The sequence below is a fragment of the Lycorma delicatula genome, chromosome 3 (assembly GCF_047948215.1).
Source record: "Lycorma delicatula isolate Av1 chromosome 3, ASM4794821v1, whole genome shotgun sequence".
NCBI lineage: Eukaryota > Metazoa > Arthropoda > Insecta > Hemiptera > Fulgoridae > Lycorma > Lycorma delicatula.
Genome location: NC_134457.1, coordinates 51,961,512 through 51,986,477, shown reverse-complemented (window position 1 = coordinate 51,986,477; position 24,966 = coordinate 51,961,512). Strand labels below are relative to the sequence as shown.

At 32.7% G+C, this 24,966-nt stretch overlaps 1 protein-coding gene across 1 annotated transcript in view; it reads left to right on the top strand.

Annotated features, from left to right (window-relative positions):
* Nucleotides 1-23,859, top strand: part of LOC142321597 (cathepsin B-like cysteine proteinase 4) — a 30,041-nt gene extending 6,182 nt beyond the window's left edge. The window contains exons 2-6 of the mRNA XM_075359819.1: nt 9,033-9,239; nt 16,334-16,540; nt 18,427-18,550; nt 20,768-20,884; nt 23,296-23,859. Coding sequence (XP_075215934.1) covers nt 9,033-9,239; nt 16,334-16,540; nt 18,427-18,550; nt 20,768-20,884; nt 23,296-23,501 — 861 coding nt within the window. The 3' untranslated portion in view covers nt 23,502-23,859. The remainder of the gene's footprint in view (nt 1-9,032; nt 9,240-16,333; nt 16,541-18,426; nt 18,551-20,767; nt 20,885-23,295) is intronic.
* Nucleotides 23,860-24,966: the final 1,107 nt, after the last annotated feature.

Sequence of the window (24,966 nt, the reverse complement as noted above, 5' to 3'; positions counted from 1 at the left end):
CTAAGCCTGGGGGACCCTGACCTCCCTTTGTCTTTCAGACCGCTGGCCATGATAGTCGTCTTGGCAAAGCTTTGTTGAACGGATGATCCAGTAGAGACTGGTCAGAGCCGTGGAAGAGAAGGGCAGATTCCGCGAACCAATATGGATTTCGTGGGGGTAAGTCCGCTTTGACGCAGTATCCACTGTCTGTATGACGGCTAAACGAACTGTACGAGTTGACCCGAATAAAACGTCTGGTAAAATGTGTATGCTTGTTACATTTGATGTAAAAAACACCTTTAATTGCATCAGCTACTCGGCAATTCGGCAGTCATTGATAACACTAGGTCTTCCGGGCTATTGTGTAAGGATTATATTGTTCTATCTCACGGGACGCAGTCTGTTTTGTCAACTTGAGGATGGTGAAATGGTACGTGCTGTCAATAAAGAAATCCTGCAGGAGTCGGTCTTTGGACCGACCCTTTGGAACACGGCTTATGATGGGGTTTTTCGTCTACCGTTTTCCCCAAAGGTCAGTCTTGTCGGCTATGCTGACGATCTTGCTTTGGTTGCAGAGGCAGGTTTTAAGAGAGAGGCTGCGGATCTCATTCGCAATGCCTATTGCACAATAAATGATTGGATGCATGGTGCAGGGCTGCGAATGGTCCCAAATAAGACTGAAGTAGTTGTAATTCCGGCTGCGAGAACAAGACCCACACTGATACTAACCTTGGAGGGCCAAAGAATTCCTTCTAAACCTGCAATAAAGTACGTGGGTGTCTGGATAGACGCCCGGCTACGGTTCGGTGTTCACGCACGTGAGACTAGTAAAAAGGCGGACAAGGTACTGAAGCTAGTGGCTGGACTATTACCTAATCGCCACGGCCCTAGATTTTAGAGGAGGAAACTACTAGTAGGAGTAGCCTACTCTACATTTTTATATGGCACAAATGTGTGGAGTGGAGTCACTAGGTACGCTATATATAGGGGCGTGCTAGAGGCGCTGTATAGAAGATGCTGCCTGCGAGTGATGTCTGCGTACCGAACCGTCTCGAAAGCTGCGGCGGAGGTGCTGACTGGGCTCCTCCCGATTGATCTTGCAATAGAACGTCGGAGGAGGTTGCGGGAGTTAGGATCGATACCACCTGCTGAAAGGAAGAGACAGACTGGAATGTTGATAGACGAACTTATGGATTCGTGGCAGCGGCGATGGGATGATGATGGTAAGGGACGGTAGGCGCACCGTTTGGTGAGAAATATCAGGATATGGTGTTATCGACCCCATGACTCGCATGATTACTGTTTGACTTAGTTCCTGGCGAGCCATGGGAGATTCAGAATCTATCTATTTATTTTTGGGTTGGGGTACTCTGATTCTTACTCAGTTTGTGACGAGGAGGAGACTCCTTTGCATGTGTTTTTCTCCTACCCCAGATTTCAGGATGGGAGAGTGGAATTGCTGAGTAACGTCAATAGAGAGACTATGTTCATGTCTGAGCAGGTCCAGGCTGTGCTACTAGAATTGGAGAGTAATTGGAAGGCGATGTCTGGGTTTACAAACAAGTTCATGGAAGAACTAAGGGCCTGGGAGGAGTCTTGCTCGAGAACGAGGCGTCGGAGGGTGCGGGGGTGGACAGATTCTCAGCTGAGTACCTAGGGGGTTCCCCATGCATGTGGTTACCACCTAGATGCGATGAGGCTGGAGTCACTCCGCCCGTGTACTCGATGGCGGTCTCCGGTAATTAGTGTGAAATACCTGTGTGCTTGATGTGTATGATGCGTGTTTGTTGATCTGTTGTGGCCTGATGTGTGTGATTCTGTTTTCTTGCTCTATGCATGATTGGTGTATTACCGTGTGTAAAGGCGTATCATCCCCCTTCTTGATGAAATGCTGTTCCAGAAGGAAGAGTGGTACCAACAAAAAAGCGGCTTCCTCCAAATCGGCGGCTTCGTCCAAATCGGTGTATTAGGGACAGAAGGTCCCCATCAGAAAGGCTGCAGTCAATATCATAAACAATGATGCAGGGCCTACGCGTCCTTTTAGGGTCAACTTTTACATTCAATTGTTTGACAGTCAGAATCCGTGATCACCTGGACTGTCTCCTTGTTGATTAGGACACTAATCCTTTGTTCGTCTCTGTAATTTTCCTAATTTTAAGCCTCTTCCGATTATCGTGAAGGGTAAATTGAAGGTCCTTTTTGAATTGACTACTAGGTACAGGAGGCGGTCACCATCCAAATAATAATTGCGCCCGACGTTACTTAAATTCGGTGATCAGACGAGAACCTGTGTAATCAACGTAGTATGACTGTTGGCAAGCGCTACTGGGTTCAGCCGAGCCCTCCGCCTTATTAACAAAAATAACATCAGGCTTTTTAGAAACTTGACTGCCTTCACGTCTTCCCCTGACTACTTCAGCATACCGTTTAGGTTGTACTGAGGTCGGGGCAGACTTTTAGATCACTGTAAACTCCATGTGCTTGGAGGCAAGTTTCTAAATCCTTCTACAATTACAGATAACGCTTCCTGAAACAACTTCAGGCGGGGTAAAAATCTACCCTTCGTAGCCGCACTGACACTCCTAGGGTTTGCCAGATAACTGAACAAGTTATCCAATTCGGCATGAACTTCATGGGCCAGCAGGGCAGAACTACCAGGCCTGCTCTGATGAACAAAAGGGTTAACTTCCACCCGTGTGGATATCCCTACATCTGTCACTGAGCCTTCATTATCAGAGACTGAGGAGGTCGAAGGTAAAAAATCCGGCCCCCTCTTCCAGCCAGATTTTCTGCCTACCTCTTGAGTATCTGTTAATCTGTTATGGCCGGAGGTACCTTGACCTGACAATCTGCGAATATAAATGTTCACTGTTTTCCTTCTACTTAGACTCTTAGGCAAGCCCACAAATGTGACTGCTACTCGCAGCGAGCCAAGAGCAGTCGTAGACCTTCTATATTCTCCTGTCATTCACTGCACCTCTTCGCTGCTGCTGGATCAAATACGAGAAGTTCAGAAACTAACACGCAGTCACGGATTACGGCCCTCAACGCAAGCAGTACTAAGGGGGATAACCCCTTGCTTATTACAGGGTCTTACGACCAGAAGTCGTTGCCACTCTTTCGCCGCGATGAGGCGGGTGCTCGAACAAATCGTACGCCTTGAAACTGTGAATCTCCGCGAAACGGAGGAGATTTGTCTAAATATATATTGTGTAAAATTGTTTCAGCAGTACTTAATCAGCAACAACTCAGAAACTGGGGAAGATACACAGTCGACCGCCAGTTCAAAATAGCACTGAAAAAGACTCAGTTACAACGCAGAAACTCTGTTAGAATAAAAAAAAAGTTATATATAAGTCACCTACATAAATAAACAAACTGTCAATATTACACATATAGAGTTTCAGATTACGGCAGGTCAGTACGTACTGTAAAGTAATTAAGTTGAGCAGAAGTATCGTCGTGTAACGGTTATTGCTGTGTGCGTGTTGTAAATAAGTAGGTAGTATTTTTATTCAAGCCCACCGGGTTGGTCTAGTGGTGAACGCGTCTTCCCAAATCAGCTGATTTGGAAGTCGAGAGTTCCAGCGTTCAAGTCCTAGTAAAGCCAGTTATTTTTACACGGATTTGAATACTAGATCGTGGATACCGGTGTTCTTTGGTGGTTGGGTTTCAATTAACCACACATCTCAGGAATGGTCGAAATGAGAATGTACAAGACTACACTTCATTTACACTCATACATATCATCCTCAATCATCCTCTGAAGAATTATCTAAACGGTAGTTACCGAAGGCTAAACAGGAAAGTGAAAGAAAAGTATTTTTATTCAATACAGTATTGTTGATCTTCCCGAGTGTGATCGTTATATATTTTACTGTACAAACAGAATAGTAGGCATAATTTGTATTTTTGCGTGGTTTTTGGTTTTAAACTTTAATAAAATTTATTTTTTAATTTAAATTATTTTTTTATAATGTATAGGGATTGAGGTACTGTAAAAATGTCTTAAACCGGTAGTAATGAAATAAAGGGGTAAAAAAAGTTTTGCCGTTTAATAAAAAAAATTTTAATCTTGGATAAGCTTAAAGAACGTGATTCTGTAGCTTCTGTTGCTCGCAGGTTTGCAGTAAATGAATCTACCATTCGGTACATTAAGAAATTTGAACAACAAATTAGGATGTCAGCGGCTACTTTATCGTCTCAAAGTATTAAAATAGTTAGGGATCCTTCTATTGAGAACATGAAAACTGCACTAAGTATTTGGATCGTAAATCAGAATAAAAAACGGTTCCAATAAGTGAACTTATTATTGGTAAAAAAGCTAGGCTCATTTTACTGTAAGATCATTTTAATTAAGGACCGAGCCGAAATGATGCTGTTACCCCGTTCCAAGCTTCAGAAGGCTGGTTTAATAAATTTAAAGCCAGGCAACCTTTACTCAACGTAAAAATTGTAGGGAAGCTGCATCAGCAGATAAAGTGACCGCGGAAACTTACCCGGAAAAATTTTTTAAAACTCGTCAAATATAATAAATACAAGTCAGAACAGATTTTTAACGCGGATGAGAAAAGGCTATTTTGGAAACGAATGCTCGATAGGTCCTTCATCTCAAAAAATCAACGATCAGCAATAGAATTCAAGCTAGCAAAAGACAACAATTTTGCTTTGTGCAGATGCAGCCGGTGATTGTTTAATTAAACTGTTAATGGTTTACAAGTCCCAAAACTCGCATGCGTTGAAAAATAAAAATAAGTCGCTGTTGCCAGTTTTTTGGCGATCCAATAAAAAGCATCTAAAATAAAAAAAAACTTGATTTTAAGGCTCTTGTAGTTTTAAACAATGCTCCCGGACACCCAGGAAATCCAAACAGCTCATCCCAAAATAAAAGTAGTTTTTCTGCTGCCAAACACTACCGCTTTATTGCAACCGATGAATGAGGCAATTACTCAATCGTTTAAATTATATTTCATCAGAAGACCATTTAAGTCTTTAGTACTTCAGTCTTTAGTCTTTTAGTCTTTAGTATCGGTATCCACGATCTAGTCTAATTAAATATCCAAGTATTTTAGACGCGATGGATTCCGATTCTGAGCTGTATGTTACAATATGTTGGAAGAAATTTAATATTGCTAACTGCATTATGTGCATCAAGTCTTCATTAGATGAACTGAAACAGTCAATTCTGGTGCCCTGCTGTTAAAAACTACTTCAAACAGATATGCTGGCAGATACTGGAGACATCGAGACCTCAGGAAATATTGCCGAAAGCGTGAAAGCAATAGGTCGTTCAATAGGGAAAAATGGGTTCGATGAGCAGGTGATACAGATATTGAAAATGTCGTAAACACACAAGAAGAACTTAATGAACAAGATCTGAAATATTTAACGGCGCAGGTAGAATATGAAGGTGAAGATGTAGAAGATACGATCCCTGGAAAACAGTTAAATGTCAAAACGCTTACCGAAGGCGTTACTATCCCATGACCTTACCCAGTTTTTTATAGGTGTTGATCAATCTTTGAATGAAAGCTTAAAGCTTTAAACTCAAAATTGAAGATGCCATGCAATAACATACAGAATTTCACACGGATTTAAAAATTACAATTTTTTTTTAAAATGCAATCCAAAATACTGTAGGTTAGTTTTGTAAATTTCCTTTACAATAATTTTAGTTTTAGTATTCGTAGAACTGTTTTCTTGACTTTTTAAGGCAATTACAAAGTATGATTTGAACATTTAATACAGTTTTCTAATACAGTACATATTGTACGCACTTACAGTAGTACTGAGTTTACGTATGTACTGTACACTACTGCAGTGCGTTTTTAAATCAAACAGTTCGGAAGTGCTTACGATAAATTAGGAAATATTTACTGTATTTTGTTAAATATTTTTTGTATAGTTTACCCTTGTACTGTACTAAAGCAGTGCTTATAATTAAATTAATGTTGCCGTCTGTTTTTCATCAATAAGATCGCCCTAAGTGAGTACGCATGATTTTTTTCCTATTTTACATAGAACCTAACCATTCTTCCTTAAATTATTAGTTCCGTTCAATATTCGCGGTTATATGTACTCACGGCATTTTTATGGTCTCTAACCTCGGCGAATAAAGAAATTGTACGGCATTTATTTTGCCTAGTTTTATCATAATCACATTCAAAAGCACTTTTTTAACAATTTTTAGTGATTTAATTTAAATTTTTACTTACATTAAATTAGGTCTTTCCATAAATTTGTTAAATGACCTAGAGATGAAAGTGAATTTCCTTATTTAATATTTCCCAATATTTTTAATGAATGATATTTACATTTCTAATATTTTTAAACTAATTTATTTGTCTAATGTTGCTATGCAGTCAACAATAATTTCTGTTTGTTTTCTCTTTTCGAGCACTTTTATCTGACACCCCTTGTTAATTTTTAAGCAAGTTTAATATTTTAGTTTAAGAGTTTTCCTTTTAGTATTTATCATTTTGGATTTCCCAATTCACCATACATCTACTGTTTCTTATAACCTGAGAGTGGGAATGTTTGACACATTCCCACTATGTGGATACTAAATTCTTAAAAATATTACCTTAGCATCTGCAGTTGAGTAAAAGTACATTTTTAATAATTATTCTATACTAGCTATGAGAAGCCAATGGTGCTGTAGTCTTAATATAGGAATGGACATTTGACTATTCATTAATGATTTCTTTGACAATCTCTTTCCCTAACTGCACACACTTCACATACAAAAGGTATATGTTATTATTATGAAGCTTGCTAAAGAGTTTAGTATGAGCCCTAGTTAAACTTTGGCTAAGATTCATCAAAACAATTTGATGAATATGTTCTCTTTTGGGGAATCAGGTCAAATTAGATGAGTGGTTATAGCAGCCAAATTAGATGAGTGGTTATATATACAATATATATATATATATATATATATATATATATATATATACAATATATATATATATATATTTTTATATATTTAATAGTGAGTGTGCACTTGTGAGTGGGTAAATCAGTAAAACAGAAACTATTTTTAAATTGTTATTAGTAACATAGTTGCTAACTGTAAAATGGTTTAAAAGATAGAAGATACACTGCATTAGTTTTTAAAATTATGATTATTGTTAATCTATCTACTCTGATTGATAGTGAAATTTAGTGTGAACAGTTTAATTTTATTTTAGACACTTGAGTGAAGAATAATATCAATTTATCCTTCTATTTCAGTAAATATTTAATGATGCTATTAAAAATTATTGAATTACTAGAATTTTTTCATATCTTTTTTTTACTGATAAGCTAATCAGTTTTTTTATTTTATTTTATTAAATTCAAGCTCACTATGAATAAACGTAACTATGAATTTTCCTGTGCTTAAAAAGTAGTCTGTGCAAAGAATACACAATATTGCAAACAAGTTATAAAGAAGTTATCATAACAGTTAATCAGTGATGATGACTAAGCATCTAATCTTTGATATTAAAAAAAAACTATTTTGTTTTTCAGCTTATCATTCCTTTCCATTCTGTCCTATCATGTTCATATTGTACCAATACAGCATTCAAAAGATATGAAGGGAGAGAATATGCTGATTATTCTCAATTAATAGGATTGTCTACCTTTCATCTAGCTTTTCATCAGAACTACCTCAGCCTTTCATCTAGAAAGACCCAAGTTATTATTATCAGGCTTGGCATGTTTTGTAAATAAAAAATTTCACTTTCACATTCCTATATCTAAGTTTTTAGCTCATGTGGTAAATTAGTCATTACAAAAAAAGATTATTAACTATTTAATAAATAAATGTTGATAAATTTAATTGTCAATGATGGTCAGATCACACAACTAGCATGAAATCCAAAATATAATTATTATTGACTATTAGATGAACTAAAGAAAATATTTATGATGTTATTGACTGATAAATTTCGATTCCATTACTGATGTCAAGTACCTGCTATAATAGATTCTTAAGTATTTAATTAATTAAAAATTATAAAGTAATTTAATGTTAAAATTATGTTTTGTTATAAAAGAGAAAACCTATGGTTAGAAGCTGAATATATTACACTCATGTTTGAGTGTGTGTGTGTGTGTGTGTGTGTGTGTGTGTGTGTGTGTGTGTGTGTGTGTGTGTGTGTGTGTGTGTGTGTGCGTGTGCGTGTGTGTGTGTGTGTGTGTGTGTGTGTGTGTGTGTGTGTGTGTGTGTGTGGGTTGCATACATACATACATACTAATTATCATATAAAATAATCATGTGTCATTTACATGCTTGTATGTAAATGTAGATAACAAATTATTATTAGTATTATTACAACTCTGATGGAATTATCACTAATACTACTGAGCTGCAATGCCTTATGGAATAATATAAGTTTATTCTGAAACATTTTACCATAAAATATAAATGATGTTTATATTTAGCAAATATTTCTAATGTAAAACAATTCGTAGATTATTTATGAGTAAATTGTCCCATGTTAAATCAACTCTTTTTCAGGAGAGAGAAATTAATGCAATTAGTCAAATGAGGGTGTCAGTTGATTCTCATAATTGATTACTGCTGCCATATTCAACACCATAGCAGATTGTTTGTGCTTTTTGATGATAACAGAGGCCAAAATTCAAAATTCAAAATTCTGTCAATCTCAGTATTGATATCTTATTAAGACCACATCTTTTTGAGCATATATGAAAATAATTTTTGTACTGGTGTTTTTGATCATTTATTGAAATACTTCATGAGAAAAAAGTATTCCTCTCATGAATAAACTTGTTCAACCTTATAAAGCTTGGAGAATACTGGTCATATCATCATGATTACTGAGACCATTGTATTTCATGAGCACAATTGCCAGATGGATGAAAATTGTTTTCAGTGTGCTACTAAATAATTCATATTTTAACTGAACATTAAAGATCCACTGTCTCATTTGTTTTTTAAGAGATAAAATTCACTTTTATATTAATAACCAAGACAGTACTTATTATATTGTAATTAAGTAACAAAAATCATATCTAATATCTAAAAGTAATTTTTTTTTCAGGCAGCTCCAAACAAAATAACACATAAAGGTATTAAATATATGAGAAAGTTGGCAGGAACAAAAATAGATTCCATTCTATTACCTGTAAAAAAGAGTACTGTATTTAGAAATGACATACCAGAAAACTTTGATGCACGTGCACAATGGACTAATTGTAAATCAACTATATCCAAAATCAGAAATCAAGGACACTGCGGTTCATGCTGGGTAATTAAAATATCTATTAAAATGTTGATATTAAATGATTTACAACAAATATTCATTTTATAAATTATATAATGTAATATGTAGAATCAAATTAATTAGGCTATGAAATAGTTTACTGAACACATAAAATCAGCAAATTACAAAAATTTTAATTTCACACTAATGATGTACAGGACTTTATCAAATACACCCTTAACATATAAAATCAAGAACTGAGTAGAATTTAGAAACTATAATAATAATTATTATTCTTGACTAGTAAGATTAAGCAATAATATGTGTTTAAGCAATAATATTGCTTAAACACAAACAAAGAATACTTCCATTAAGTAATCAGTTACTTGATATCCTTTAGAGTTTAATTAAAACAATCACACAGAATTTATTAACAATAACAGAAAAAAGCTCAAGAAAACCAAAACAGAACTGGGTGAAAAAATGTCCTTTCATAGATAAACACAACAAAAGAAAAAGTTGCGAAACAAATATAATTAAAAAAATAAGAACATATATGTAAACAATAAGTAGCATCATTTTTATCATGCAAACTAATTCAAACTCTATAATTAATGATAATATCAAAAATTTTTACAACAAAAAAAAAATTTTACAACAAAACATTCAACTTCCCTTACATCATGTATAAAATATACAAGTATATTGCAAAAAAAAAACACAACTGACACCTTACTAATAATCATCTCTTGCTGCCTAATTGGAATAAATTGCTTAATGTTTTAAAATAAAAACGTTGCTTGTTTTTTTTATCTCTTGTTCTGTGCTAATCTTTAACAACACATTTACATCCTATATGTCCAATTTGTTTAATATATTAATTATTGTAATATCTTATGATCATAAAGGCCTTTTACGTAGTAATAAAGCATTATAAAAACACAAAAAAAGGAAAAAGAAACAGGATTAAAAATAGTTTAAATTAATAAAAATATAAATAATTAAGTAAATATATAAATTATATACAAACAGAAACTGTAGAGGTACAGTGATTGGAATAATAATGAAACCTGCTACATTACCCATGCTGAATTACATTTCTCCTCTTTATTCATTCTTAATAAAAATATCTTATTTTTTCTCTTATGAATAAATTTTGTTTTTTTTCAATCATTTGACATGACAGTTTTTAAGATTACTTTTCACAATTTGACTTACTGTATCAAAGACAGAAAAGATTTTTAAGAATTTACTTGAATATAAGTACATGTAAAAAGCATTTAAAAAAGAAGTTTACTGTTTTAACTGTTAGTATTGCAACTAGTTCTTCTTTATCATTAAATGTCTGGAAGATCTATCTTGAATTGTGTTCCATCATCTGCTTCAGAACATGTTTTTTTTTTTTTTTATCCCCTTCTCCCCGCAACCGGATATCCAATTAAGTATAACTCAGTTGTGGGGAGAGTGTCCTTTACTCTAAGGAGGCGTCCCCCGCCCACCGGTAGTACGCCTGGCACGACAGGTTAGCCTCCCCGGTCTCAGTTACTTCTTTGTTTGCCTGCCTCAAATTCCCCGCCTCAGAGATGAGGTCTGGCTATGCCGCCCCCCACCCCCTCAGCAGGGAACCAGGTCTCGGTCTTTATGCCACGCCTCAAACCGGCAGCACCGATCCCACCGAGTGCCAGGGCACCTGCAGGACCGACACTGCCGGCCGGGACTCGGTCTTTCTTTTACCCAACTTCTTCCCAGGAGTTCCCTCCCTTCTCAGGAACCCGTATACCTCGGCATACGAGCCCTCCACGGAGAGACTGTCCTCCCATCCCTACTACATTCCCCGTCTTCTAGCTTCTTCTTCCTTAGATCGGAGAACTTCACCCGCGAACCTTCTAAACCAATTCCAGTTTACATCACTGAACACCAGTCAGTTGATTAAAATATCTGGTGTTAGCCTGTTTGCAGAGATCTCACTTCTGTTGCGTGCCCATCTGGGATAAACAAAAATAGTTTGTTCAGCGTTGTCTATCTCTTGGCAGTAATCACACTGCAGTGTAGCCCTTTTTCCAATTTTATATAAGTACTGACCAAAGGAGCCATGACCCGTCAATAATTGTGTAACATAGAAGTCTATGTTGCCCCTTCTTTTACCTTTCCAATCTCTTATGTTAGGGATTAGTCTTCTGGTCCAATACCCCACCTTTGAGCAAGCCCATGCATTCTGCCATTCCTGATCTATTAAAACTGCAACCTCATTTCTTAACAGTCCCGTAAATCTTAATGTACGCCCTTTGACTTGTAGGTCAATAGGGGGGACCTCAGTCAGTATACACAGTGCATCATATGAAACAGTCCTGTACCCTGCAGCAACCCGTAGCAAAGCAAGCTGATGAACGCTTCTTAGTTTCATTTTGTTCCTCTGGATGTTCATAGCGTCTCCCCATACCGGGGCCGCATATAGTATCGCAGATGTAGTGGCTGCAGTTATCCACCTCCTAATCTCCATCCTTGGTGCGCCGTGGTTATGAAAGAGACCCCTCAGAGCCTTGATAGTGGGGGTTACCCTCTTACTTATCATATCGACATGGTTCCCGAATTTTAGGCTTTTGTCCAGTATAACTCCAAGATATTTTGCATTATTGACCTCTATAATTCGTTCTCCTCTAATGTCTAAGTTGATATTCCTTATCCGTCTTCTTCCAGAGAAAATTATACAGCTAGATTTCGTAGGGGATATCTGCAGCAAGTTCCTTTCTAGCCACTCATCTATTAGGCTTAAAGCCCGATTGGCTTTTTCCTCTGTTCATGACCTTCTTATCTTCAACTAAAACCACTAAATCATCAGCATACCCTATCACGAATACCCCCTCCGGGTAGTTCAGTCTGAAAACCCCATCGTAAAAGATGTTCCAGAGGATGGGTCCAAGTACGGACCCCTGAGGGACACCTCCAAAAATTTGGAATGTAGACTTCCCCTCTAGCGTTTTCACTTCAATATATCTTTGATGAAGGTGTTGATTGATTTGATTAATCAGGTAATCGCTAATGTTCATTCCTTGTAATGCTTCAACTATTGATGGCCATGGAACGGATCCGAATGCGTTTTTAATGTCTAACATTACCATTAAGGGGCGTTTCCTGGTCCTCCTCGATCCTCTTCTGCTTGTTAATGCCCAGTTCATGACTCTATTTATCGCATTTATCGTTGAATGTCCTTTCCTGAAGACATATTGCTCTGGGTGTAGGCAGTCCCTCTCTTCGAGTTATTCTCTCAGCCTGGCTGCTATTAATCTTTCAGCGACTTTGCCCATGTTATTTATGAGGCTGATTGGTCTGTAACCTCCTTGTCCGTTGTTTGTTCCTGCTTTGGGGAGGAATACTGTCCTGGATGCTTTCCAGCAATCAGGAAAAGTGCAGTTTTGCAGACCATAACTGGCTATGTCTACCATTTCCCAGGGAATAATCATTGCCAGTCCTTTAATAACGGCAGCCGGTATTCCGTCCGGTCCTGGGGTTTTTTTATGATTCAGTTTATTAATTGCCTCCAGAACATGTTGCCTTTGTTTGTGGGTGAAATTGTTGCAATGATATTAAAAGCATCAAATCTGGTGCCACTTAATCATTTAAAAGACAAAATAAATGCTCTAATAAAAGCAGAACAATGAAAACTAATAGAGATTATTTTCTAAAAATGTAATAAAAATTTTCTAGTTGAATGGTATGAAATTTGCTAGAGAACATTAATGTTAAAAATTGTGAATTTTTTGAAAAAAATAATATAGCTACTAGAAGAAAAGTCTACAAAAAAGTTTACCACCCTTTTCATTACACTGAAGGAATCATAAGTGAGAAGTTAAATGATTAAGTAGAACCTAAAAAATAAGGGTTCAGTAATTTTGGAATACAAAAGATATTATTAATACTTTACTTATTAAACAACTAGTAACACTTACTTGATTTCAGGTTGATATATCTTAAATATAAAATCAGAGAAGTACAATTTTCCTGCTTTCATATAACTTATTACCCAAAGTTTTCTTCCATTCATTATGTTTTTATTAAAAAATGTCTTTCCTTGTTTCATTTTGTCTTGTTTCTTATCCATTCATATTCAACTGAATGGATTTTTAACAGTTTTTATAATAAATTTTAGTCCTGAACCTATGTTTTTTTTTCATATAATATTCATGTTACCTTCATCATTCTCTTTCATCAGCCTATTATTTCATCTCTTTATTCTAATATCTGTTTTAAACTTTCATCTTAAATACATTTTACAAAACAGTGTTCGTAGTCAATGGTTATTTATGGTTTTGAAAAATCTGAACCTAATCACAGTTTATGCAGTTTAATAAAAACTAATCTGAACCTTATGCAGTTTATCATATTTTGATTTTTAAAAAGGCTGTGGACATTTGGTAATTCAAACTTGATGCAATATTCTGGATGCCTAATTTCTTTTTAATTCTTTAGATCTAAGTAAAAAAAAGCCACCATTTCTAACAAATCGTGACTTTTTTACACTTTTGATTAGCATATCTAGAAACTGCCTTGGTGCCATACCTTGGTTAGGTGTATACTGTGTATTAATCTTGTTGGTTCATATTTCATGGTAAATAAAATACCCTTCAGTTATGTTTAAATAATATATTTTTAAGTTATAATGATCATCATACATTAACATATTTCAGATTTAATTTAATTTGTATGTTACATTATTGAAGAATATGTGTAACTTAGATATTAACTGTATGAAGTGTAAATTTGACTAAACAATATTAGAATTGTAACACATGCAAATGAGTTTTCAACCGATGGTCAGAGACTGCCAGAATCTAGTGCGAAGCTGAGTTATATAGTGTAGATGGAGCCAAGTGAATAGTCAGGAGCTGTGTGAATGGTCAGGAGCCGAGTGAGTGGTACAAAGTTGCATCTGAACACACTGCCCGCCAAAATCATATGATGATTTTTTTATAATATCAAAAATAAAATGATAATAACTCTTGAATTGTAATATTAATATGCTAAATGTAAATGAATATATTATACAATGTCGTCAATGAATAAATAATATAATACAATGCTGCATAGATTTTGCCATATTAAAACACAATAAACAAAATTTAAATGTGAATATCTGTTAAATATAATATTAAAATTAAATTATTGAACCAATACTTGGCTTAAAATTGGATTCATACTCATATCATACATAGTAGAATAATGTAATTAAATAGTGCATAATGGTCATATAGCTCATTTGAATCTTCTTAATGTATAAAAAATCTCAATCAATATATTAAATTATTAAATAAATAATCTCTAGTGTTGTAAACATCTTGAATAAACAAGTAAATAGTCTCTAGTAAAATCTGGGACAATATTGAATCAAACAAGTTTGGTGACTAGGCTATATTGTATAGTTGCATGTGTATGTATGTATATGATATGCATGTGTGTATGTATGCTGTCTAATGGTAAGAGCTATATGAACATATTACAATAAGTTATATGAATATGCAGAATGAGTTACAAATAATTATATAAAATTTATGAACATATCAATAATCATATTTTTGAGAAAACAAATAAATGAAATTGTAACAACAGTAAAGTATATGCAAATAATAAATCCAATCATTAGAGATTGGTAGTAAACAATTTATGCACATGTCTTCAAAATTGGACATTAAAGTATCTAAATCAACAATATTACTAGGTTGTCAGAAACTGAATAAAGTGTTACTTGCACAATGTGGATAACCTGATAGGATAACTAGGGCAACTGCAGTTGCGGATAATTTGCACAATGTGAATGTATGTGATGCTTCCAATGCATGGTGAAGTATTCTTGTTGGTGATCAACACCAATCTCCACAACACAAATCTCCAACAGAAGGGTTATGTGATAAATGGCATTGCTGCAAATAGGTTGCACGATATTTTGAAGTAGTTGCAAACTCTTTTCTGTTTAATGCAAGAAAACCTGTCTCAATAAGTTACTATTAGTTTGTTTTGAGTCACTGTTTAATCTGATTATAACATTACAATGTCTAATATGACAATTATTATGATGGCATAAATTACTACTGTAGAAAGGACAGTTAATTTAAAATATCCTTTTGATAGTAGTATTTAGTCATGTATTGTTAAAAAATAATTGATTAATATTATGTCTACAATACCTGAAAAACACTTGGATAAAGTAGTTGAAATAACATTAAGTTTTACAGTATCTTTCTTCACTTACTTCACAATTAAATTAAAGTTAATGAAAAGTACCTGTCTGTATAGCAATTGTTCTTTCATGATAATAATATTAATAAATTAAATACACATAAATTAAAATGGCATATTAATATGGATTGTTGCGAACCCAATTCCAGTGTTGAATAATGTCAGTATCTCCATATCTCCAATAATTCCTTTCTCTGATATTAATCATAAATTAAAGTATGGAATTGTAGAACCTTCAATATCCGCGATCGGAGGACCAAAAATATGTCGAATAAAAGCCGCCTTGGTGCCATACTTTGGTTAGGTGTATTTATTCTGTGTATTAATCTTGCTGGTTCATATTTCATGCTGAGTGAATCGTCAAGTGTGAATGGTCAGGAGTTGAGTGAATGGTACAGAGTTGTGTCTGAACATATGTCTTCATATAATCTTTTTATCACTTGATTTTCTGCTGATGAGGTTGGCATGTTCCACTAATTTGTTTTTCAAATTATCAAAACTCCTGCTCATATTTTCATATTTCACTAATTTTTATTACGTAAATTTTAACCTATCTTTTATCATTTTAAATCAACTACCAGTTTCATTAAAATACTGACAATCCACATTTTAACTCAAACGATGTCATGATTCTTAGTTGTTTGATGATTGCTCCCTTGATTTAAGCCTATTTGGAGATCAGTTTTAGGACTACTCTAACTTCATAATTTTCCAAGTGAGTTTCAGTCATTGTGTCAAATAAGAAAATGGAAAAAGTATTTTCTCACAGAGTATAGCTGCAGATAACCATTGCGTTCATCCATTAAACCATCACATACTACCTGCAGGATTGTGGAGTTATACCCAAAAGATTTAAAAGTAGCTACAAAAATACGACTGATTTTTATTCAAGCATTTCTCTCTTTCAGGCTGTTGCTGCTGCTAGTACAATGACTGACCGTTTATGTATTAAAAACAATGGTACAACAAACTACACAATTTCTGCACAAAATCTAGTCAGTTGTTGTTCTAATTGTTCTCCATCAGGAGGCTGTAATGGAGGTTTTCATGACAGAGCTTGGCTTTATTTTCAAAATAATGGAATTGTCACTGGAGGAGACTATAATTCAGAGGAGGTAATTTGAACTTTTTTGTAACTAATTTCTGATCATCATTATACATAACTTCATTTTGCCACAGATTTGTTAATACTGTAACTTAGATTTTCACTAAACATAATTTCAATTATGAAATTATGCAAGAATTGCTGAAATTTAATAAATTCTATCATATACTATGCAGTGATATAACACTGATGGTTTATGAATAAAAAAAAGTGTAATAGTATTAAAGATGTATTAGTATTTTTAATAAAACAAACTGAACTCAATTTAATAAAATTTATATTGGTAAAAAGTACTTGCAAATACAAATCATAATTACTTATATAAGTTTTTTTTTTAATGTAATTCAGTCAGCATTAATATTTATTACAGCTGACTTCCAGTTGTTTTTGGTTCAAATTAAAAATACATCCTGTCCTGTCAGTCCATTCAGCTGTATGTGCATTATCATTATATAAATGTGGCTCACAAGTACGTACAAATCACAATTGAATAAACCTTTTCAAATTATCCTGTAGGCTTACAAAATACTGCACAAATCAAATTGTAAATTCTTATGATTCTCTTTGTACATTTTACAAGGAGAAAAGGAAAATAAAATCATTTATTAACTATTATCTACTGGAAAATCTACATAAATGTATTGTTGTGTGTTCGCGATTCAACAAGGATATTGAGAGACTATTAAAAGCAAAAATTTCTTACAAATACAGTTTATTACTCTAAAAACATAGAAAATAAAATATATAATAATAACAGTAATAATAATGCCATACAAAATAGCAATTCAAATAAAAAGACAAGGTTTATGTAATGACAGTTAAATTATAAATACCAGAATACAATCCAGTTTATTAAAAATATTATAATGACTGATAGAAACTAATATTGCATTAACAAGATAACAATATAATGTCTGATATACATACAGTTCACTTTCTGCAAATATTATTATGTTTACTGTACTGTGTTTATGTTTACCTACACTTTATGAATGAGTAGAATATTGTCACTTTCACTTTCCAATAACTCACCGAACAACTTCCTGCATTCACCCACTGTCCATGCTGGAATACTTGTGATGTACTCTTCACTCATTACCACATGCTAAATGATAATCATTGCTACTGTGTTGAACTTTGGCTTGCGAAACTAGTCACTGTCATTGCTTGTTATCACGACTGCACCAAACACGACCTCACAGAATTACTCACTCTCTCTGCTGGTCTCTGGCAGTATTTATATCCCCTGGCTTGCAGAACTAGTTGGTACCCACCTTGTCACTTTAATTGTTGAAGCATAATAACTTTCATCATTGGCTATAAATCTTATCTTTTTTATAAATTCACAATTCATTGTTTTTCTGCAAGTTCTTGTTCCAGTCTGGTAACCTTTCTGGTCAAACAACAGCTTTTGGAGGTGCCATTATCTGTATTATAAAGAAAAAATTGTTAAATGAACCCATTACTCTAAGAAAAGGATCCCTTTTTAATTCCTTCTAGATTCTTCTTTTCATTATTATTTTCTCTTTCTTTCTTCTAAATTGCAAAACATCCATTACTCTGATTCATTATTCTGTTTCTATTACAGTATATTAATAAGTATGATAATGGTAGCCTTAGGAGAGATAGATTCAAAAGAAGTGTGTTTATGAGTGTGTGTACGTGCACATATATACCTCTTCTAAATATATATCTCTCTCAGATTCACTTCTAAAATAATTCTTTTTAAGATATAAATATAATTAAATTATTATTAGATGATAAAACAAACCTTGATACAAGATTTAACTCGACTTTTTTCTATTATTATGAAATGGACATCCAAAACACATACAACAAATTATATGTAAATAAAATAAACAAAAAACTTTAAATAAATATAACGGATTTTTTCAGGGTTGTCAGCCATATCATATATCACCTACCTCTGCATACAGAAGAAAAATATATACTCCAACATGCTATAATTCATGCACAAACAGAAGATATTCAATACCATACAACAGTGATAAACATTATGGTAAATTTAATTTATTCTTTCATGGTAGTTAGATATTGGTATTTTTAAAAAGTCTTAAAATAAATGAAAAAAATTAGTGCCTAAAGTAAGTCTATTTCAAAAATTTTCAAAAAAATTAAGCTTTTCTTTTTGGTGCTTTAGTAGTCTACCTTCTATTAATTTATTTCCCTAGTTTATTGAAAATGTGGTCAAACATTTTTATCTGTTTTCGTAGAAAATATGTACTTTTTTAAATGGTGTCAAATCTATGATATTCGTATAAGGAATTGGTGTCATTCCTATAAGCGAATGTTAAATACCAACATGCAGTGAAAAAGTTGGGTTTGTTTTATAAGTGTTAGAATGTTTATTTTTTATGAGGTAGGCATAAGTGGTTTTTTTTTGTACACTCACTTAGAACTGTTCAAAAGTACATGCTAGAGAAAATCTTGAGTGCATTCCTGCATTCACCCACTGTCCATGCTGGAATAGTCATAATGTACTCTTCACTCATCACCTACTAACTGACATTGCTGTCATTGCTACCGTTCAAATGCTTCAAGTTATCAAAATGCACTTAATGTAACTTAAGTAAGAGTGGTTATACAAACTTATTTAATGGAATAACTGATGCACCGTTCTTTTGGTTCCAAAGCACAAGTTATGATTTTTCTCTCTAGTCAAGAATAGAAGTCACAGCACATGCCTCCTGAGCATGTTTTTTCTTCTAAGGTAAAAACATCTTGTAAATTATTTAAGGAGCTTGATTTTATTCAAATCCAAGGGGGATCATTTTATTCTTTAACTTATTAAAGGTTATAGAATAAATCCCCTTGAGTTTTAATCCAATTAATTTTTAAAAGGATTCTTTTGATAAAACATGGTGCCAGTATTTAAAAATACAAAAAGGCCATTAAAACTTCAATTTAAAAAAATGTATGTAATTAAAAAGTTTCTACTTTTTCACTACAAGTGTAAAACCACAGTTATGGGGAAAAACACTGGTGACATTTTCAGACAGATAAACAAAACTGCATGGTAATAAAGAGAGAACAATTTTTTTTTGTTGAAACCTACAATAACCTTTTGCCTTCATCAAGGTAATACCCATCTGTTACAGAAATTAATTTCACAGAACAATCATTTCATTAAACAAAAAATCATGTGTAACTTAAATGTTGAATACCAACATTGTAGTTAAATATACATGTATGAAACAAAATTTACCAAGAAAATAGAATGTATATAAAAGAGAAAAAAAAACTATTTCATTTTTGATTTAAACTGTTGTTGATTATAAATAAAGTAATTGTAAATAATAATGAGACTGGATCAATATACAAAGATAGACATTTTGGGAATGGTTCTCATAGTCATGTTTACTTCTCACAGCAGTGAGGTTAACCACTGTTAAAGAGTTGTTCTGAGAGCAAGTGTCAACAGTCTTTCTTATAAAGCTAAGTTTTGTACCCTGATGTCAGTGTTTCTTTATTTTTAGTTTTAGGTTTTGATCCTTGATTAACGGTATTATATTATCAATTGTAATGAACAGTGTGCTTGTAGTACAATAGTACAGAATGCAAATTGTACAGTTCTTATTAAGGGGCCCATTTGTTACTTTGTTTCTTGGACATAGTACTTTCTATTTTCAGAAAAACATTGCAAAAATACTCACCTACAGGTCATGCAACCAATTAGTGTACAACTTGATGGTAGAAAAACATTTTCCCTTTCTTGAATTTTCTACATTTGGTCATTGTACATAAACATCCTGGATTACTTGACTACCTTAACCTGGAACAGTATTAACAGACAGTAAAAAATTATTAAACATTTATTTGTTTGCTTAAATTTCTAAATTTTAATATATGTATCCAAAAGTATATATAAGTGCTTGTTGGTGTATTTGTGCACATATTAATAGAGTTGAGGTAACCAAAACTAGTTGCCAGAAAATGAAAGGGGGGTTGGAAATCTTAAAAGTTTATGAAACAATTTTTATAAAAGAGAATTCATTTTAGTCTTGAATGAGGAAAATGCTTTTTAAGTGGACAAAACAGTGACGTTTTGGTTTATTTGATTGTTTTACAGGAAAAGGCTTATTTTTTATTTACTTGTGATAAGTTGACATCTTTAAATAACCCCTGTGGGGTTTTAAAACCTCATTTTCCAACTCTTACAACTTGGTTATGCTTAAAAATTTTTATTTTAAAACTAATTCCTGTTTAATTCTTTTAGGAGCAACTACTTATGGAGTGCCACAAGATGAAGCCATGATTCAAAGTGAGATAATGACAAATGGTCCAGTAGAAGCTGCTTTTTATGTTTACACAGATTTTTATTATTATAAATCAGGTAAAGATCTTTTAGTTTATAATTACTAAACTAATTGATGATTAGTTTAGTAATCATCAATTTTAAACACATTATAAGATGTTTAAAATTGATGATTATAAATAAAAATAGATTGAAAAAATTCTGCCTAGTTAAAGTTAAATACTAAAGAATTGCCTTGCTAAATAAAGGAAATTTTTGTTGCATTAGTAGACAAATTAAGAAAAGAGTAATTACTGAACTAGGAGTAAAATAACCTCACATTTTTTAAATCAATTATTTTTTTTACAAAACAATCTTTAGGTATTAATATATTTTGTTTAAATATAAATGTTTTTCTTAATTAACAAAATATTTTAGATTAACTTGTAAATATATAATTTAGATGGTTTTTTATCTTAGGGCAGGTTTATGTTCATTGAGACTATCTAATGCTATATCTTTATATACAAAGCCTGCATTTATATTCAATGACTATAGATGCAGGTTTGTACAGTTGTAGGTGATCATGCATGAGTCATAAGTCACGTCTGATAATGACATAGCCAGTCTCAAGAATAATAAATACCTCATGCCAGGCTTATGAGAGAAAATAAGGAGTGATGTAGTTCCACATTTCCTTCTTCACTGAACTAGATACAAAGTCGTATATCAACTTGCCAAGCTAACCAAAATGCAAGTAATATTTTGCTCTACAAATGACACCTTTACTCTCTCAACTACAGGGATTAGATACATGGTGGTCATCATTACTCTTAGATAAAACAACAGTGACCTCTTGTACTAATGCTTTATACTCTGCAATCTTAAACAATTAATTTGTCTGTGTCATAGTCAAAAGAAACATCGGTACATATAAAAAGCAACATATTAATGTATTCCTTTCAGTTATAAAATAGTGCATTATTAATAATACTAATTCAACTCCGCAGGAGGAAATACAAAGCCTAGTAGTACTCAAGTGGCATCTATGTCAAAATGTTACAATATAAGCTGTAAATACTTTTCCCTTCATTAGAAGGGAAAAGTTCCCTTCAGAAGAATTTCCCTTCCCTCATTTCCCTTCAGAAGAATTCATTACCAGTTGATAAATTAGAGTAATGTAGAATTAATATTCTTACACCATATTATGTTTTATTAATATTAATCTTATCTTTAGAAAGATAAGAAGTTAGGCATAAATTTGATATATTTTTGTTTGAATTTAGATTGTACTTGACTTAAATGATTTTCTCAGTTGTTGATCTTTAGTAAATCTCATAGCTGGAAGAGTACTTGCTATACATTACTTTAAGTAATATTAGTTTGCCGGCCTCCGTGGCATGAGTGGTAGCATCTTGGCCTTTCATCCAGAGGTTCAGGGTTCAAATTCCAGTCAGGCATGGCATTTTCACACGCTACAAAAATTGTCATTCATCTCATCTTCTGAAGTAATATCTAACAATGGTTCTGGAGGTTAAAAAATAAAAGAAAGAAAGTAATATTAGCTTAACCATTATATTTTATATTTTTAAAATTGTTATAAGATTAAAATTTAATCATATAAATAAGGTTACATTAGTACAGAAAATTTTCTGAGAGTATAGTCAAATTAAAAAGTGAGTATACATTGGACTAAGCAATTTTTTAACAGTTCTGTTTGGTTCTTGAGAATTTTTGATCAGATGCTCAAATTTACTGTTATTGGATGAAATTTTGTAGAGTATTTAAGACATAATTCTTATTAGCTCTTGGAAACTACTATAAGCATAAGAAATAAATCTACCCAAAATTTTACTTCAATTTAGTCAACTTCCTTTGAGTTAGTGTGCTGACAATCACAAGGTAAAAAAAAAATATATTTTAATATCAAGGGGTTCAATTTTGATTTATAATTTCCAAATTCCATATTCAACAATGAACTAAACTTGTCTTGCATTCTTACTTCTGAGCTCAGATATGCCAAGATTGGTAACAGATCATTTACTAAAAGTTGATAAAGTAATTATCAGAAAAAAATATGACTTCTTAAGGTTATAAATGTAAAATGACATTTTAAGAAATGTCAAAAACATCATAAATCAAAGATTTTTTATATTGTTATCCTTTATATACAAGTTATATTGTTATGTATATGACAATTATTTGTTTAAAAACAATTTGATTTAGAATTTATTATTATGATCCTTTTACATTATACCAAGATTTACATTCTGAAATATAAAGAATATACTATCTGAATGTAAAGAATAAGTACAAACTTATTTATATGTGATGGGTAGATTTATTTTTCTTTTAAATAAAAGATATCAAAATAATTTTGTACTATTGTTTTACATTTTTTCCTTGCTGAGAGATAATCATGCAGTCAACAGACATTGTTTTGAATTTGAATTGTATTTAATATATCTAATACAAAAATAATAATTCTTAATGAAATGGTCTGATTTCAGGTATATATAGATACAAAACAGGAAGAATGGTAGGAGGACATGCTGTCAGAGTTCTTGGGTGGGGAGTTGAAAATGAAGTAAAATACTGGCTAGCTGCAAATTCTTGGGGTTCAAGGTGGGGTGAAAGTGGAACATTTAAAATAATCAGAGGAACAAATGAATGTTCATTTGAATCATACATAGTAGCAGGCCTAATTAAAAACTAATATACCAGTAGCTACATCATTTTCATTGTAAGCTACATAAGATAATATGGCTAAAGACTGAAGATTAAATTTCAGGTTAATTAATAAAATATTAGATTTTTAGATTATAAAACCACATTAAATGTTGAAAATTTAAGTTAATTATCTTTCATAGGTTAGGGTATTGTAATAATTATACACAATGTGTATTGTATCTGTGATATATTTATATAAGATCAGTTGTAATTTTATACTCTTTTTTTTATAATTGTGATGTTATAATGTAATAGTAATTAAGAGAATATAAAATAATAGCACACCAAAGTTTAATGAATAGTGAACATAAAAACATCTTTCAAAAGATTTCAATAAAACTTTCTTTTATTAATTTCTGTCTTTTTTTTTCTGAACCTCTAAAGCCAAAGAACACTATTAGTATTTTAATTAATGTTTTTATTTTAATGAGAAAAAAATTACTGTTTGAATTTCTATATGACACAGTGATAATTTTGTATACAAAGACTGTTTTTGATTTTAGTTTATATCTAAACAGAATATGTATAATTTGTACTAGTAGCACTACTCAGTAACCCACCAGGTTGGTCTAGTGGTGAATGGGTCTTCCCAAATTAGCTGATCTGGAAGTCGAGAGTTCCAGTGTTCAAGTCCTAGTAAAGGCAGTTACTTTTTGGATTACTTTTTTGGATTTCAATACTAGGTCGTGGATACCAGTGTTCTTTGGTGGTTGGGTTTCAATTAACCACACAACTCAGGAATGGTCAAACTGAGACAGTACAAGACTACACTTTATTCACAATCATACATATCATCCTCATTCATCTTCTGAAGTAATACCTGAATGGTAATTCCTGAAGGTTAAACAGGAAAAAGAAAGAAAGTAGCACTAATCAGTAAACATTTTATACAATATAAAAAATCAAGTCTAAAAGGTTTGAGGATAAGATTATTCAGTTATTTGTCTGAGTATCTACAAATTTATACTGAAGTGCAATATTTATATTATGTTTCTGAACAGTAAGCTTTGCAAATATCACTTTATTTTTTACTTACTGCAATATCCTGCCTCACATCACATGGAATTTTCAATGTTATTCATGACCAAGTATGTCTTATTAAGTATTCTAAGCATTTATTTTGTTCATGATACCAAATAATTGGTGTCATAAATAATCCAAATTTGGGATTTACAGGTTTCAATAAATCCGTAAAATTCCTGACTACTTAACAATAAGAGTGTTATCATTCAATCCGAATTTTTTCGAGATTTGATAAAACTAGATTCTAGATTCGGATTTGGATTCTATATCGTGGATACCGGCGTTCTTTGGCGGTTAGGTTTCAACTAAACACACACCTCAGGAATGGTCAACCTTAGACTGTACAAGACTACAATTCATTTACATTCATACATATCATCCTGTGAAGTAATACATTACGGTGGTCTCGGAGGCTAAACAGAAAAAGA